The sequence below is a fragment of the Ooceraea biroi genome, chromosome 12, assembly GCF_003672135.1.
Source record: "Ooceraea biroi isolate clonal line C1 chromosome 12, Obir_v5.4, whole genome shotgun sequence".
Lineage (NCBI taxonomy): Eukaryota > Metazoa > Arthropoda > Insecta > Hymenoptera > Formicidae > Ooceraea > Ooceraea biroi.
Window position 1 is genome coordinate 3,216,387 of NC_039517.1, and position 18,163 is coordinate 3,234,549.

General features: G+C 38.9%; 2 protein-coding genes across 9 annotated transcripts in view; one reads left to right on the forward strand and one right to left on the reverse strand.

The window, feature by feature from the left end:
* The first annotated feature begins 4,830 nt into the window (after positions 1-4,830).
* Positions 4,831-9,157, forward strand: LOC105280522 (protein HIRA homolog). The gene is made up of 11 exons (XM_011341129.3): positions 4,831-5,078; positions 5,166-5,228; positions 5,383-5,493; positions 5,617-6,212; positions 6,293-6,574; positions 6,652-6,911; positions 6,973-7,516; positions 7,604-7,793; positions 7,881-8,165; positions 8,499-8,593; positions 8,679-9,157. Exons 1-11 carry the CDS (start codon positions 5,042-5,044, stop codon positions 8,799-8,801), a joined length of 2,586 nt encoding a protein of 861 aa, XP_011339431.1. The 5' UTR covers positions 4,831-5,041; the 3' UTR covers positions 8,802-9,157.
* Positions 9,158-9,368: 211 nt separating this feature from the next.
* The window catches only part of LOC105280521 (nesprin-1), a 92,841-nt gene continuing 84,046 nt past the window's right edge, over positions 9,369-18,163 (reverse strand). For 7 of the 8 annotated variants that reach the window (XM_026974430.1, XM_026974429.1, XM_026974433.1 and 4 more), the window contains 5 exons: positions 17,945-18,141; positions 17,062-17,586; positions 16,714-16,945; positions 11,263-11,333; positions 9,369-10,959 (listed from right to left, as the gene is read on the reverse strand). In XM_026974430.1, coding sequence (XP_026830231.1) covers positions 10,731-10,959; positions 11,263-11,333; positions 16,714-16,945; positions 17,062-17,586; positions 17,945-18,141 — 1,254 coding nt within the window. In that variant the 3' untranslated portion in view covers positions 9,369-10,730. The remainder of the gene's footprint in view (positions 10,960-11,262; positions 11,334-16,713; positions 16,946-17,061; positions 17,587-17,944; positions 18,142-18,163) is intronic. The other variant, XM_026974435.1, reaches the window with a different exon arrangement.

Below are 18,163 nucleotides of genomic sequence, written 5' to 3' on the forward strand. Positions count from 1 at the left end.
CCGTCGATTTCAAAATGGAAAATCAAAAAGAACATTTTCCTCATATTTTGTTTTATTACTTCCGAAAAGGGAAAAACGCTGTGCAAGCTCATAAAAAGTTATCTGATGTATATGGCGAAGATGCTTTAAAACTGCGGCAGTGTCAAAATTCGTTTACTAAATTTCGATCTGCAGATTTTAATGTGAAAGATGCACCACGCTCAGGAAGGCCAATCGAAATTGATGATGACAAAATAAAGGCACTGATCGATTCGAATCGGCGTTTAACGACACGAGAGATTGCTGAGAATCTTAACATATCGAAATCGAGTGTTGAAAACCATTTAAAACGACTTGGATACATTAGTAAGCTCGATATTTGGGTAGCACGTGAGCTCAAAGAAATTCATCTCACTGAGCGTATTGACATCTGCGATTCTCTTTTGAAACGTGAGGAAAATGATCGATTTTTGAAACGTATGATAACAGGCGACGAAAAATGGATCGTCTACAACAACGTCAAACGAAAAAGATCGTGGAGCAAGCGTGATGAACCTGCTCAGAGCACTTGAAAAGCAGATATTCACCAAAGAAAGATTATGCTGTCAGTCTGGTGAGACTTTAAAGATATTGTGTATTTTGAGCTGCTTGCAAGGAATCAAACCATTAATTCAGACGTATACTGTCGTCAACTGGATAAATGAAATGATGCCATCAAACAGAAACGTCGAGAATTGGTGAATCGCAAAGGTGTTGTGTTTCACCATGATAACGCTAGACCACGTACAAGTTTGGTCACTCGTGAAAAATTGTTGCAGCTTGGATGGGATGTGTTACCATGATGTTACCACATCCACCATATTCGCCAGACCTGGCACCATCAGATTACCATTTGTTTCGTTCTTTGCAAAACGCCTTGAATGGTAAAACCTTTACTGCTGATAAGGATATGAAATCGTTCTTGGAATTGTTTTTTGCTGAAAAAGATAAGAACTTTTTTGAGCGCGGAATCATGAAGTTGCCTGAAAAATGGCAAAAGATAATCAAACAAAATGGACAATATATTGTTTAATAAAGTTTTTGTTTCCCATGAAAAATTCGCCTTTTATTTATATAAAAAAAAACGCAATTACTTTTTGGCCAACCCAATAGTAACTTTTCCTGGTAATGTGCATTTATTAGAAATGCTGCATAATTTACTAGATTCATCGACAGGCGCGTTATTTTTCAAAAATGAATCATTCAACTGATATGGAATATTGGGGGGGGGGAGGGGGGGGCTAAAGGATTAGAAGAGATAGGCGGAATGCCTATATGATAGTACATGATGTTTTGCTTTGTAATTCTTTATGTAGTTAAAAAGTTATTTAGCGTGTCATTAGAATTATTAATAAATTTGGAAAAATTAAAATTGAGATTTTTTAAAGAAAAACAGCAAATTTGAAGAATTTATTTCAATGTTAAATTGATCTTCGTTCATGTTACGTTAAATTAACTTTTAGTCAATATTGAAGTAATAGAAATAGAACTGTATCTGCATTAATGAGAATAAATATTTAGCGATTTGATTTTTGCGCAATGAAACGTTTACATTTTCCTACTGAAAAATCATGTTGCCATCCCCAAGTACGAAAGTAATGAGGTTTGGGCGCGTGCGGTTCTTCTGCAGATCTATAATGATGTGGTAAAAAAAGCTATACCTAAGCGATTTTCATGCTGGTAACTCAATATTGGGTTTGCGATTTTGCTATGCATCTGATATCGCAGGTAATACGAAACTCGCCGCCCGTCGGAACCTCGTGCAATTTTGCGTCGCACTAAGGACTACATGCCGCAATTATATATATTATCGAATCATGACGTCAGAGGCCCGCGAAGAAAATAAATGCATAATTTTGAGAACAAGTTTTCAGCTAAACTGTATTTTGCAAACGCGTATTTAATGCTATTAAAATTCGCAAGCTTTCACATGGTGGTCTGAGATAATCTGATATACGTTGTTTTTTTTTGATAACGCCGATGGAACCGCAACTTGATTTAGATTTGAATGGCGATACGCTTGAAAACAATTGCACGCATACTGTTCCATAAACTTGATAAGGGTAGCGTGAAGTCTAGTGAACTTCATCGCAAATGTTCTTTGCAATATTTCATACCATATGTTGTAACATCTTGTGCAATAATATACAACAGCAAATTAAAATTATGATTTTACGACGGAAACGCAATGCAAGATGACGTAGCAAACAGACAATCAAGTTGAAATTCGTATGAAAAGATGTGAATTGCAACTTTTTGAAGATGGCAAAAGCATTTCAGTTCGTTGGATGAAGCGGCGACACTCGACATCCTCGAGATAATAAAAAAAGGTAAATAATAATCTGCGATCTTGCACGCTCCGAAAGAAATACCAAGGTAAGACACTCGAAGAAGCTAAAACCGGAAATATGACAAATGGTCCTGTTTTCAAAATTCCATAGACTCTAAATAGATTGTGAATGCTAGAATGTATAGGTCATCATAGATCATAGTCCTTGCCAATACCTGTTGCAGAAAAAAAGCATTGTCATGAAACACGTTGTCGTAAGCATGGGCAAATATTGTCACTTTTCTATTCTCTTCTCAATTATCCGAGAACTATATTGTGTGTATTGTCGCATCGCGATTGATAAGTGTGTTGTAAAATCACCGACGCTTTTTCGTCCTCACGTTTCGAGTATAATATAAGTTTCGTAGCATATGTGAAGTATTCGGTTTGGAAATGTGAGCCTCACATGCGGCACACATTAGAAATCGACGTGCCGCAAGATCTCTCGTTACAGCCAAGTTTTAGGTTCCTAGGAAAATATTGTGCCAGTGGTGCAGCAGACTTGATTCTTTTTTTTTAAATAATATAATATGTAATAAGAAAAGCAAGGTGCACGCTTTCGTTGACGAACTTTATTCAAACCCGTTGCGATGAGCTGAAATAATCATAATGCACGTGCTTGCGTTAATCAGGAATTTTGCAATGCAAATGCAATATGAATTTCATGTATTTTTACTGCACGAAACTTTTTTCCCGAGGGGCATATTAATTATGCAGCCGCCGCTAATGCTTAAGTACACATGCGCAAGTATGTAAACAAATTTGACGAAAACGTGTCTAATGCTGTTCAAGAGCGGACGCGAGACCCCTTAAGTCTCATACCGCAAAGAAACCAGACCACACGGGACCCCCTCAAACCCCTTAAAGTACAATCTGTATCAAAAGTATTCCTCTAATATGCTTTTATTTATCAAATATTAATTAACTTATTCTGTGGAAATTTTCAACGGAGAAATGTGCATGTTGAAGAGAACGAAGGACTCGGTTTAAGAATATTTTGCGTTCTTTCTTCATTTTCCCTGTTCTGTGTAAATTCTTTAAACGATACGCAGTGAAAAGAAAGTACAGGTTTATTCCTGTTTCGACTACTTCATTTCTGTTCAGCTGCACGTGTGATGCGTGTAGATTCACTACTCTTACGTAATAATGTAAATATCATTCCAAATTATCATTCTCAATTGCGCAAAGGAAAAACGGAATGTTTTTTTATTAGAAAATATGAATTTTTATCAGATTTCATTGTCGTGACTTATAATGTATGCAAATTTTAAATGAATAAGGATGTGGGACAAACTTTGTTGCGCACTGAAATATTTTTCGGTCACGCCATAAGACATATCTTTTCAGCAACTTTGCATTGCTCTTGTGAAGAAGATGCCTCTTGTACATAGCTTCGCGAATATTAATATTCGCATTGTCATAGCACTCGCATCGTGACGATGCGTAGCGAAAAATAAAAATTAACGCTACGCGGAAGCCAGCGTTACAGAATCTGACGGTGAAGAATGTAAAAGGAATTTTATCTTGTATTTCCGCCGATTCAGGAATGAGGTAAGTTAAGCAAACTAAGAAGCGGTCGATAAGTGTCGTTGTAACTTTCCATTATCATGAATCATTGTGAAACTGGTGGCTTCTTAGTTTTCTAGTTTTCGTTTCGCAACTATATGTTTCGGTATTTTATGAGTGAACGAAAACGGGAAAGAGAGAGGGCGAGATAGATAGATAGATAGAGAGAGAGAGAGGGGGGGGGAGAGGAAGCCAGCGCGGCATCTACGAGGCGTCTTTTCTACCAGGCTATCTACAGACGGCGACCGACTGTGCTTTCAATGGAAATTTCCATTGCAGTTGGCATGCCGCACGCATGGCGCGACCGTACAGTCCATTATAAAAGCGGACACTTTCTCATTCTTTTGTTCGCACTGACAATGCGACTTTTACAACTTTCCCTACCGAGCTTTTTTCCAAAACATATGAGACTATGGATATTATATGTATACATTTGTTTGCGACTATACGAGGCTTCTTTCTGCTTATGCCTACGCCGCGTTATTCCGATATATTTAACATTGTTTTACTTCATCGCAGTATCTTTTTAAGGAAAATTTGTTTAAACGTACGATATGTTATTTCGTGGTCTGTAAAATATGGAATACCTGTTTCTCGAATTCAGAAAATTGCTTTCGTTATTTCAGACCGTTCCATGCGATAACCTTCTTTAGCAGTAATATTTTATACGTGTGTGCACGTATAGGTGTAAAAATAATATATACCTTCGCTAGAACATTTAGCTACATGCTAGAGCGAAATAATATTAATAAAATAGATTAAATCTGTACTTGAAACCTGCGGGTCTGAGTTCAAATCCATAAGTCGCGATGCTGATTGGACCTGCGTGAAAACTTTACCGACTGGTAAAACAGGTACGAAACAAAGTTCGGCCAATTCGATTTGAGGGCGCTGCAAGTCATCATAAATCTTGAATAGATCCACAAAAATCCCTAAATCCCGGTTGCTTCTTCCTGTCACCGTTTGTCACTGCCATTTAATTTGTGTACGGATATGAATAAGGTTATGTTTTATGTAAAACTTTTAAATTGCTATGTTCTTTGTGAGAAGTGAATATTGAAGATGCAACAAGATTTTAGATTTATTTATTAGATCGTGCGACAATTATCTGTTCCTTCGGACGAAACGATGAAGTTAGTCAAACCAAATTGGGTTACTCACGATGGTTTGTGTGAGATTTTCCATGTGATTTACACTCTAAATTGTTGTAATCCGTACAAAAGATTCGACGCTTTAATGTTTCTTTCCTCAGGGTATCCAATATTCTCTATTGACATACATCCTGACGGCAAAAGATTTGCCACTGGTGGTCAAGGTATGCACATGTATTTATTTAGTTTTCTAATATTAATTACGTTTTATCTTTGTTTGTTAACAAAGCTAACAGACGAACTTAAAATGTTTCTAACTTTTACTGAGCAAAGATGACGCTTAAAACTTGTATCTTTAATCACTGTATTCGCTACTAGGTGGTGATTCAGGAAGAGTTGTTATATGGAACATGGAACCTGTAGTCAGTGAGGCTGCTGAGTTGGATCCTAATGTTCCAAAAGTGCTCTGCCAGTTAGATAATCATTTGGGTAAAGATTTATCTTCCTATATTAAGATTTATAAAAAAAGATAAAATTTATCTTCCCATATTAAGAACTTATTTGTATACGCATGTGGTTACGTATTTCTACGTTCTCTTTTTCTATTTGTAGCGTGTGTAAATTGCGTAAGGTGGAGTAACGCTGGTTTACTAGCATCGGGCGGTGTGGACAAGCTCATTATGATCTGGAGGTTGTCCGGAGCAGGAGGGAGTTCTATTTTTGGTGGAAAAGCCAGCGTAGAGACCTGGAGGTGCATCGCGACATTACGCTCGCACGAAGCTGACGTACTTGACCTCGCATGGGCGCCGCACAGTCCGTGGTTGGCTTCAGCTTCGGTGGACAACAGTGTGATAGTTTGGGATGCTTCAAAGTTTCCCGCGGTAGTCGCTGTGTTAAAGGGTCACACAGGCTTCGTGAAGGGTATCACTTGGGATCCCGTGGGCAAGTATCTAGCGTCCCAGTCCGATGATAAGACGTTAAGGGTATGGCGCACTACCGATTGGACGGAAGCGGCCTTGATATCGGAACCGTTTGACGAATGTGGCGGAACGACTCACGTCCTGAGGCTCTCGTGGAGTCCTGACGGTCAATATCTCGTATCCGCCCATGCCATGAATGGCGGCGGACCCACGGCGCAAATAATAGAAAGGGATGGTTGGACGCAGGATAAAGACTTTGTCGGACATAGGAAAGCAGTAACTTGCGTCGTATGTATGGAAAACGCGCTCGCTTCGAGAGATAAAGATTTGTATATGCGTATAACGTTACTTATTTTCTTCTTTCGCAGAGATTTAATGGCAATATTCTGCAAAAGAAGCAACCAGGTTCCTCTAAACCGCAACAGTATTGCTGTGTCGCCATAGGCTCGCGTGATCGTTCTCTATCCGTATGGCTGACATCGCTGAAAAGACCGTTAGTCGTAATACACGAGTTATTCACGCACTCGGTGCTGGATGCTAGTTGGTCGCCAAGTGGCCTTCGACTTGCCGCATGTTCGTGGGACGGGACGGCCGTATTCGTAGAATTTACCCAGCAGGAGCTGGGACAGCCTCTTGATCCTGCTGAACAAGTAATTACCGATGCGGCTTTTAATAATTTAGCGTACTCTACGATTTTCCTATTATTTTCTTGTCGTTTTATTCACAGAGTAGTCTTCATGAACGGTTGTACGGCAAGCCATTGGTCCAAGGGGGCTGCATGGTGATGGAGGCACCAGAGCTTCTTAATTTGAAACCACCGGCACCAAATCAGTCCTTGCAAACGTCTTCTGTCCCGATCGTCCCGCCAACCACCAACACGACTACCACCCCGGTGAAAGGACCCATCAATAAGCAGATCGAAACGAGAACCTCGGACGGTAAACGGAGAATTACGCCCATGTTCATTCCGCCGCCAGCGGACACGACGTAAGTCGATGTATCAATCGAGTTTGAGTTTGCAATCTCTAACGTGTTTGCGTTTATTTAGGGACACGAATATCAGCGGGACGCCAACGTTCACGAGCAAAGTGCAGACGAAGAGCTCGATCGTGATCGAGAAGCGCAACGACGTGGTCGCGCCCAATGTTACCTCGTCTGTGAAATCAACGACCGCTGACGCACCGGGATCCTCCCTGACACTGAAACGCAGAGAGCAGGCGACACCGAGGGTACACCATTCCACGCTGGCGAAGAAGCCTAAGTTCGTGTCCGACAGAAGCAGCGGTCAGATGCTGCTGCCTCCGCTCAAGCCATCCAGCTCGTTGTCCCAGCAGGCGGGCCATTACGCCGTGACGGTGACCAACAGTCAGGGCTTCGCGCATCTGCAAGTGTTCAAAGGCACGGACTCCGAGCCAACGTGGGACCTTTACTTGGGCTACAACGCCGTGGCGTTGGCAGCGTCGCCAGCTGTTATAGCTCTGGGCTTGGAGGACGGGAGCCTTCACACGTTCCATCCCGCGAAAGGGTGCCGGCCGGCACCGCCGTTGGCGCCGCCGGCACCGTTGGCCAAGGTTCACGCCGTTGGAAACGCGGTAATTTGCTTCGCGTTCGATTCGACGCTAGAAGTGAAATTGTTTCAATATTTGTTGTTGGACTTTAACGACGAGATCGTTCCGTAGGTCATGGTGATATCGAGCTGCGGTGCGGTTCGCGTGTGGGAGATAGGAAATACGTGCAGGATGATCGTCTCGACTTCCGCCGCGCATTTAGCAGCGCCTGGAACGTCTCTGTTATCGTGCACTCTGTACAACGGGATGCCTCACGTCGCATTTACCAACGCGCGCGCATACATATACCATAAGGATATGGGTACGAAAAGTTGACTGTTTTTTTTTGGCACCTGCGTAGCATAATGATTAAATCATGTTGATTAAAGATGATTAATCTTCTGTGCAGGAACGTGGCTGTTAATTGGCGACAGCCATGATCCCGTGTGGCGATGGTCGTCTTTCAACATAATGAGCACGTCTGGAAATAGAGCTCCGAGAGGGCCTCTGTCGTCGCTGCAAGAGGGATTACTCAGAACTGCGGGAAACGCCTTGCCAAATCCGCGGCTACCGCATAGCGCGCCAAGTGTGGTTTCCTATTTGGAGCAACAGTTACTCGCGTCTAAAGCGTTGGGAAGCGCGCAGGAATACGTTCACTGGCTCATGGCTCTAGTATCGTTCTTGTTAACGCAAGGTACGTTACGCGATCGCGCGCGTCGCACGCATTTACTTCGCGTGCACTTATACTATATATTATATAGGCGACATTATAGACAAATTTCCTCGTGCATTTGCTTTTTATAAATGCAATCAGAGAGCAACTAAAAGAACACTGACTACAGAATCCTTGTGTTTCTGTTCGTACATGAAAAAAAGCTGAAAGTTATAGTTATTAGAATGTTCCACAAAAGATAAAAAGAAGCACGCAGAAATATGATAAAAGTATAAATCATCCAAAATAACATTTACATTTTGCTTAAATTAAAAAATACTTATTTTTGTGAGTCACGCTTGCAAATCCTTCCAGATGGGTTGGAGAAACGTCTGAGATTGATTTTGGACGATCTGTTGGGTCCAAGCCACACATCAGCTTCGAAAAGCGTATGGGACCCGGTCATCCTGGTAATATTACCTGTGCATTTCTAATTTCAAATTGATTTACCTTAAATCTTCTAATTTTGACCCATGTTGCGTTTCGCATCTGTAGGGAATGAAGAAACACAAACTTCTTGGCGACGTATTAGCTGTAGTCGGTGGCCATCTTCGCTGGCAAAGGCTGTACCTCGAGTATTCCGAGCAATTGACGACGCTGAAGAGTCAGATTAATTAACGGCAATTTCGATTTTATCACGGTGCAAAAATTCATTATTCCAGAAACAAGTCATCTCTTTTATTAGGTATAGCATCTTGTATATTTTTCAAGCATAGAATGGTAAACGAAATTGTACAGTCTTTATATAATTTGCGGCTTGATAATTAATGTAAGTGTACATTGAGAAATGAATAGTTTTGTGCACAAAGTGTGATCATAAGGAAGTGGTTAAAAGAATTGCCCGATTTATATAATGCTATTTTAATGCAATAGATGAATTGTTTGAGGAAATTGTGACATGGACGTGGAGGCATAAGCTAAAGACGAATACTTGTAATGTATAATATTATATCGATAAATATATGTTTCTCTTTTAAACTCTCGCTTTATAAAAATACATAATAGAAGCGCAGTGTGCAATAAGCAGAAAACCGATCAATTAGAAAGCATAAATAACACAAATGACAAAACGAGTTTTTTATACAGTGAATTAATTTCGCACGCATATTCTGTGCATTATTCATTATACCAATTAAGTTATTAATTAATTAATTATACTTAACATCAACAGATCACACCACAATTGTAACATTTTCGTTTTATTCATACATTTATGCAACAGATCGATGCTTCTTTAAAATTTTTTTTCGTACAAGACATTGCGCGCTGAATTAGCACCATTAAGTATCAATATTACATTAATCAAATGGAGAAAGTGGGACAGAAAGAGACGGGAAGAGAGCCGGACGTTCCGCTCCCCGAAATTAATTCGATGCACGCGACGTTTCGTTATAAACATAATGTATAAAAAATAAAGTTAGGCAAGTTCTTTCTTATATCGATCCTCTATCACGAGTGTCTGCATTCGTAGGAACGCGTTAACACGGGATTTAACGCATATACATGTACATACTATTAGATATTTCGAAGGCGCGTTCGTTAGTCTTCTCCTTCTGCCTGTCGTTACACAGCCCGCGCAACATCAGACTTCACGCACGGAGGTGAAAATGAATCCTTTGTACAAGAGAAGAAGCGATTATCACGCAAAGCGCGATGTAACATGGTGTCGTGTCACGTCCTAATCGTAGTTTACGTGTCGTTTGACTATAAAGTACATAATCCGGTTCACATTCGAACGATCGTCAGCCGATTTAGCTTTTACAACGAATATTTGGTCGAGATTGCAACAAGTTTATTACGCAACGTGAGAAACAGTCGCCCGTGTATGTACGCGCGGCAAGAGTATAGTATTGCACCAGCTGACCAGCAAAGTACACTGAGAAGAGACACAGTTATGATTAACAAAGCTTAAATGAGTTTGGAATTACTTTTTAAAGCAAACATTACATTCTTGAACAAATTACATAATTATTGGCATTATAATTCCTAATTATTATACCACTGGTAGATTATATATATAATAATAATAGCATTGGCTATTATTACAATAATCTGACTGATAGAAATGCATAACGTGGGATAATTATGCGATTTGTTCAATGAATATGATATTTGTTTAATCGATATGGGCCGCAAGGCTCATCCGCCTTGTAAATTCAATCGATTCTTTTCTCACGTACAAATGGGAATACGATTTTCCACGTGTACAAATAAATTGAAGCTTGCATTCCCGCCGACTACATGTTCACTCTCTCTCAGTCACACCGCTTGGTCCATTACATAATTTACAAATTCGTCATGTGTAAAACTACTATTTAAGTATAAAGATTCCTCTGTGACGGTTCGCGCCTCAATTGCGACTATACTACAATCGGCCACGGAAACATTAGCAAGGTGAGCTGATGATTCGACGGTATTCCTCATCGATCTTCTTTCAAAAGTGCAGACCCAAGGTATCTGATTTACAGCTCCAGCCCGGTCAATATTTCGCATGGATGACAATCCACCGCAGCACGGTAAAACACAAGCGCATGCTCCGCTGTGCTGTTACACTGGTGGAGGGCCGTTCGGGAAGAAGGTATTCGGCGCGAAGTTACTAGCGAGATTGTTAGTGAACATGCAGTTGTAGTCTTCTTCCGAGACCGGCATCATCGTCGTGACGACAATCGCCAGGAACACCACCACCTGTATCGGAAGACTAAATTTCCAGGCTCTCGTGACGTAGCGAAATCCACGACCGAATATCGTTTGATCTTCGTCACCAGATTGAATCGAACTGAAACAGATTTTTGATATGATTTAGTTGAGTCTGGGAGGTCAAGTTTGGATCAACATCTCGCGCAACAAGTTCATCGTGAACAACTTGGAGCTTTGCTGATCAGAACAATCGGGACCTTTGCTGACAGTCTGCAAATGATTATTACTACTAATTATAAATTATAAATTAATAGATTATATATAATAATTATAATAATAATAATAGTGGTTCTTGGCATTGGTTACATCATGTTCTGATAAATAAAGCTCACAACTTGCGGATATTGTAAGAATGAAAGAGAGGAAAGAGGAAACAACGTACTTCGTGCCATTGCTTGACTGTGCGCTAGACAGACTGGAGGAGGACTGATCAGAGCCAGATTCGCCGAGCAGCTACAATTGAACAAAACAGAAAACACAAACAATAAGATACTGTGCAAGTGACTGAGCTACTAATTAATTTACGTGCGGAAACGCCATCTCTCCGGATGGATCAAAAGTGAAACGATCGATTTACTAGATCTAGTTCTCTCGCCGAAATGTCGATAAGAGAAGAGCTTCGCGCTCCGGAGCTTTCAACGGCTTCGCTTCAGCAGCGTGTGATTCTGCTAATTAAGTCGTGCAATCATCTACGATTATATACGCTGAACATCTGTGTCATTGACATAGGAATATATGGACGAAGCCTATGCTACGAACTTAGACAAGGGGGGTTATGAGATTTGCGGTAAGGGGAGACTGCTGGCAAATCGGGCGAGTTCGGCTGTTCTCGACATTGCCCGAATGATACTTGATAAAGTTTTGTAAAGTTATGATACTGAAATTACATGTACGATGAGTTATTGTGTTGTGTCGGAATGTAGCAATCGCATTAATGCAAAAAGGAAAAAAGAAAAATTGGCAATAACGTATGAAAGAAAATAATGGTCCGAAAATTTCTTTTCATCTGTAAGTAAAATACATACAATTGTAGGTTATACACAATGCCGGTAAAACGTTTCAGATATTGTTATGTGTTTATTATTATATTCATATGAATAATTGTTCGATAACAGTTTTTCATTTATAGTTGTTATTATAATTCATATATTTAATATTAATATATACGATTTGACTATATATATATATATATATACAGGGTGTTTCCTAAGTAAGTAGACAAACTTAAGGAGGATATTCCTTGGCTTATTTTAAGAAGAAAAGGTCATATAAACATATGTCCTAAACTGTTTGTCTACTTACTTAGGAAACACCCTGTATATATATGTATATATATATATATATATATATATTATATTCATATGAACAATTGTTCGATATATATATATATATATATCGAACAATTGTTCATATGAATATAATAATAAACAAGTCAAAATTCTTTCTTAACACAATAATAATAAATTTAAATAATAATAAACACATAACAATATCTGAAACGTTTTACCGGCATTATGTATAACCTACAATTGTATGTTTTACTTACAGATGAAAAGAAATTTTCGGACCATTATTTTCTTTCATACGTTATTGCCAATTTTTCTTTTTTCCTTTTTGCATTAATGCGATTGCTACATTCCGACACAACACAATAACTCATCGTACATATATATATATATATATATATATCACTAGCGGAACCGAACATACCCGAACAGCCGAAGTTACACGAAGTGCCAGTGCTCTCCCCTTACCGCTAATATCAGCTTCCCCTCGTAAAAGGCTCCGTCCATATATTCCTATGTCAATGATCTGTGTAGATACAAAAGCAGAGATCGCGATGTCCTATCGAGCGACACACAGGCGATACTTTACTTAAAACGTAAAAACGAAAACTATCAGGTGCGCAAATTAACCTGGTGCTTCGTCTGAAGGAATCGAGCCTCTCTTACTCGAACAAATTAATCTGGTGCTTCGTCTGAAGGAATCGAGCCTCTCTTACTCGAACAAATTAATAAGCATAACAATCATCAGGGTACTCGAATTATTTTCTCATACTTTGTCTCCCTATTTACCAGGCAGCTGACGAACCTCTCTCGAGAAGAAGTAAGTAAATGAAGGCTCAATTTCTTCGACATTAAAGCACCAACTTAATTAATAATATTATTATTATTGCTATAAAATGCATATAATGCATCGACGCCAGGGCGAAGTTTTAAGACGCGTCGGAAAATCAAATCTTCCAATATCGCGAGATTTTCTCCGAATTACGTGAAGAATCTGTCTAAGATCTCAAGCTTTAAGGGGATGCTGGAGTTGCTAGTGAACTATTTTTTCACTATAGCGATGGTAATTGCAGTTTCGAAAATTCTCTTTATTGCTTGTGCAGAACAAAAAATCCTTTTCCACAAATGAAGTATAGATAGAAAGAAAGTCCGCTCTACAGGACTTTATATTCAAAATGGAAAAAAGTTAAAAACTTGCATTTGTCTTTTCTAACTTTTTTCCATTTTGAATATAAAGTCCTGCAGAGCGGACTTTCTTTCTATCTATACTTCATTTGTGGAAAAGGATTTTTTATTCTGCACAAGCAATAAAGAGAATTTTCGAAACTGCAATTACCATCGCTATAGTGAAAAAATAGTTCACTAGCAACTCCAGCTTCCCCTTAAGGCGATCCTGGAGTTGCTAGTGAACTATTTTTTCACTAGCTTTGTATGCTGGTATACTCGTATGCATCAAAATTTTTGCAGAAACGTTTCTTTTTTACTACGCTTCAAAACTTACTTTTAAAAGCACCCTAATAATACTTCATTCTATCCCGAGTGGTGGTCACTCGTATTTTGTACGTACAAAGTGCATAACTTTTACATTAAGCAAATTATTGTACGAGGTGAGACTATAGCCTATATACAGGGTGTTTCCTAAGTAAGTAGACAAACTTAAGGAGGATATTCCTTGGCTTATTTTAAGAAGAAAAGGTCATATAAACATATGTCCTAAACTGCTTTGTTTTCCAAAAAAAGTACATCACTGTTTTCGTTCACTTTTCGGATAGCGTGCTTTTGCAGTACGAGTCAACAAATTTCAACAGATCTCAGAAATCGCATAATAGATGGATGTGAAAGAATACGTAACACTCCAGGTATTTTTGAGCATGTACGTTAATCAATGGAAAGGAGAGTTGAGGCGTGTATCATGGCTGCAGGTGGACATTTTCAGCAGTTACTGTGATGTTATTATTTTTCTTTTTAGTTACTATTTTCTTTTTCGTTATAATTTTTCTTTTTGGTTACTATTGGTTTTCATTTGTTTCATTTGCAATAACACAAACTGTTCTATAATAAACGAAAAGTGAACGAAAACAGCGATGTACTTTTTTTGGAAAACAAAGCAGTTTAGGACATATGTTTATATGACCTTTTCTTCTTAAAATAAGCCAAGGAATATCCTCCTTAAGTTTGTCTACTTACTTAGGAAATACCCTGTATAGAAGCCGATAACAAAACTGTAATTTTTAACTTTTTTCCGTTTTTGGCATTAAGTCAAGTGGCCACCACTGCGTTATTGTTTCTACTTTAATCGTGGAAAAGGATTTTTCATTCTATACAATCAATAAAAAGATAAGTTTATGTGAAAATTTGGATGTATGATTAGTTCCCTAGCCACTCCAGGATCGCCTTAACGTGTATTATCATAAATTATATTTACAAGACGTATTTCATATTTATAAATGTTAAATGATGTACGTAGTAGCATTCGGGTCACACGCGCATGCGCCGCCATGTTGAATTCAGTTCTCGTCGCGGAAAAGTACAATCGGAGTGAAGTGCGGTCGTTTTTCGTGCTTTTTGCCCGGCAATAATGGATCGGGTGTGGAAACGAGTGGTCAGAACGATTGACAAGTTCGCCGTTATCATTACAACGTATTAATTACTACGCGCGATCGTGATTAAACGCGATGTTCGCGAATATTCCGAGTGTTCGGGTTATCTGTGCAAACGAGAGCCTCTTGAAGTTGGAGCGAACCGGAATTCAATCTGAAATTGGCGTTCGAGGATTTCGGATTGCACTGGCTAGATGGCAGATGCGGTACGACTGCGGTGAGTGATTAGACCGATTTATTTACATTTTGAACGCTACCGCACGCAAATTCGTGCAAAAACGCACGAACGCGTCTGCATTTAAGTAAAAAGCAAAAGTGTACGTAGTAACAAAATTACATATACAGTATTATATACAGGGTGGCCCATTTTAATTTATACTGTCGATTTTTTAAAAAACTAAAAGAGATACGAAAAAATGTTTCAGACAGACATGTAACGATTTCGAGGGGGACATAAGATGATACCATTGGTTTGACCTTGAATAGTCGTTTGAAGGTCACGCGAAGATCACCTTCAATTTCTTAAATTGAAACCCCAACTTTTTATTGCAGATTCTTATTCTCCATCGAAAAGTAAATAACTTTTGTCTGAAACATTTTTCCGAAAAATGTCATCTTATGTCCTTAAAATGATCTTCAAGATGAGTTTTGAGGACATTTTAAGGACATAAGATGACATTTTTCGGAAAAATGTTTCAGACAAAAGTTACTTACTTTTCGATGGAGAATAAGAATCTGCAATAAAAAGTTGGGTTTTCAATTTAAGAAATTGAAGGTGATCTTCGCGTGACCTTCAAACGACTATTCAAGGTCAAACCAATGGTATCATCTTATGTCCCCCTCGAAATCGTGACATGTCTGTCTGAAACATTTTTTCGTATCTCTTTTAGTTTTTTAAAAAATCGACTGTATAAATTAAAATGGGCCACCCTGTATAAAAGTGTGTAGTAAATTACATACAGTGCTGGCAAAAAGTTCCGGAACGGTTAAAAATGTTGGAAAATAATGATTTAGTGGAAGAATGTTTCGAACAAAAAGCATAGGGCTTAAAAAAATCTATTAGATGATGATATCTATTTGACCTTGGTATGACCTTGGAAAGCCCGGTCATGGTCAACATAAAAATCTTAAACGGAAACTCCTATTTTTTATTACATATTCTTGTAGCGCGCACACACGCACACTCATACACGCACGCGCGCGCGCGCACACACACAAAAGAGGTATAAATCCGACCGTGCAACCTCCATGCGGTACACCTTGAGTAATTCTAATGCCGGCGGTACTGTATAACCTTCAAGCCTTATAAGTCAAAAAATACGTAAGAGAAAAAATTTATTATAGCGTTTCGAAAAGCTCTCGAGCTAAGCTACAAGAATATGTAATAAAAAATAGGGGTTTCCATTTAAGATTTTTATGTTGACCATGACCGGGCTTTCCAAGGTCAAATAGATATCATCTAATAGATTTTTTTAAGCCCTATGCTTTTTGTTTGAAACACTTTTCCACTAAATCATTATTTTCCAAGATTTTTAACCGTTCCGGAACTTTTTGCCAGCACTGTATATTATTATATATAAAAGTATGTAACAAGAATACGTTTAATTCGAATACGAATAATTCTTCCGGGAATTTTCGCTGAGTTTTAATCACCTCGGTTCCGTTCGGAAAATCTGATAGTGATACGTAAAAACGGTAACGAAAATTCGAATTCAAATTTTGTTCATTCTTCTCACTGACTTGTAAATTTTTAATAATTGTAAATAATAATATTTAAAGTTTAATAAATTTTATTAAAATTTAAAATCTATCTCTAAAAACCATATATGTGAGCTCGACGGTAATATTCGCGAATTGTTGCACGCGACTCTCTTACGGGTCATTGCGCGTGGGCGTTTATCACGTTTATCGGACTCGATAGAATTAATATGAATTAGTCTAACTTACATCATGCGAGAGAGACAGGAGAGTCGAGGCGTTGACGGAACCAATAGGATTGTGTCCGAGGAGGGTTCCCAATTTCAGCACTTGAATACCGATGACTCGTTGCAGCGTCCGCATTCTGTCTTGTAACGTGCGCAGCCGCACTGTTATTTCTACCTCTTGCTCCAAGCATATCATACACTCTAGGAACGACGTCACGCGCGACTCTTGATGGTCTAGCTCTCGTTGGAGATTCCTGAAAAAGCATAGAAAAAAAAGAACATTTAAAATACACTTGTCCGTAATCCTCGGCTCGGCAACCGAGACAACTCGTATCCGCCAGTTACGAGCAGTTGCAACTCGACTTCTTACTTTAATTTATTGTATTCCACTTCCAGGGTGTTGGTAGATGCAGTCACAGCGAACGATTCGCTTATTCGAAAGCTGGCTTCGGTGTTGTCGAGCCAATCCGTGATCTCGTCTATACTATGGTAAAACTGTTGATTTGTGCTTAGAGTACACTTCAACTTTTCTTTCCATATGTCGGCAAGTGCACAGACCTCGTTCCATCTGTGGGTCGTTGGAGTCAGAAATCCTTGCATCTCCTTTATGCGATTTATGTTATCGATTAGCTCGTTTAGGTTCAAGTGATGAGCAAAGTGAGGGCTGATTTTTTTCATCTTCTCTGCGAGGCTCTTGTGGCTTTCGTGCTTCGCCATGAATGCTTTATGCTTCTTAATTACATTTACGAGTTCCTCTATGTCGTTGGGAAGCGATATCTGTTGGTGCTGTATGGCCTGGGCGTAGTCTAACCATTTGTTCAAACGCCAAAGATCGCTGTTTAACTGAGCCCAATTCTGATGAGAACATAGTGGACAGATCATTTCGGGACCATTGCTGCACAGAAACATTACGATTGCCATTATTATCAGATAGAAATTGTAAAATTGCAGATTCCAGCTTGATTGCTAGCTTTTTCTCTATTTAAGGATTGTTTATGTAATAAATGTTTAAGTTTTAGTCTGTTAAGAAATATCTCTCGATGATACGTAGTCCATTTGTTTTGAAAATACATTTAATTATTATACAAGTTATAATGTACATGGACATAAATTTTATTAGTAGCAAATTTAATATTATAGCATCAAATATTTAGGAAACTTGTTGTTACTGCAATATTCGCTTGTTATCCAAATTGCGATTTCGACACGATTGCACAAAAGTTTACATAAAGTAAGCGCGAAGGAAACTTTACCTGACTTCTTGCATTTTTTGTTTACGTCCTTTTGCTAGTTCAAGGAGTGGGTAGCATCGTTCTTCTAATTGCGTTACCTGTATACTCTTCGTTTCATCTTCCTCATCTTCCATATCCAATTTGCCATTTTCCACCAGATTATCACAAAAATGACGTAACTTGTCTATTGAACTCTCGCAAAGTGCGATCAATGTACCCTGCATCATACATATTAGCTTT

Excerpts from the sequence above, each read along its gene's own strand:
- LOC105280522 (XM_011341129.3), top strand. The coding sequence starts at position 5,042 with ATGAAGTTAGTCAAACCAAATTGGGTTACTCACGATG. Across the intron at positions 5,079-5,165 it reads AAATTGGGTTACTCACGATG|GGTATCCAATATTCTCTATT; the intron begins GTTTGTGTGAGA and ends TTCTTTCCTCAG. Across the intron at positions 6,575-6,651 it reads CTCTTGATCCTGCTGAACAA|AGTAGTCTTCATGAACGGTT; the intron begins GTAATTACCGAT and ends TTTTATTCACAG.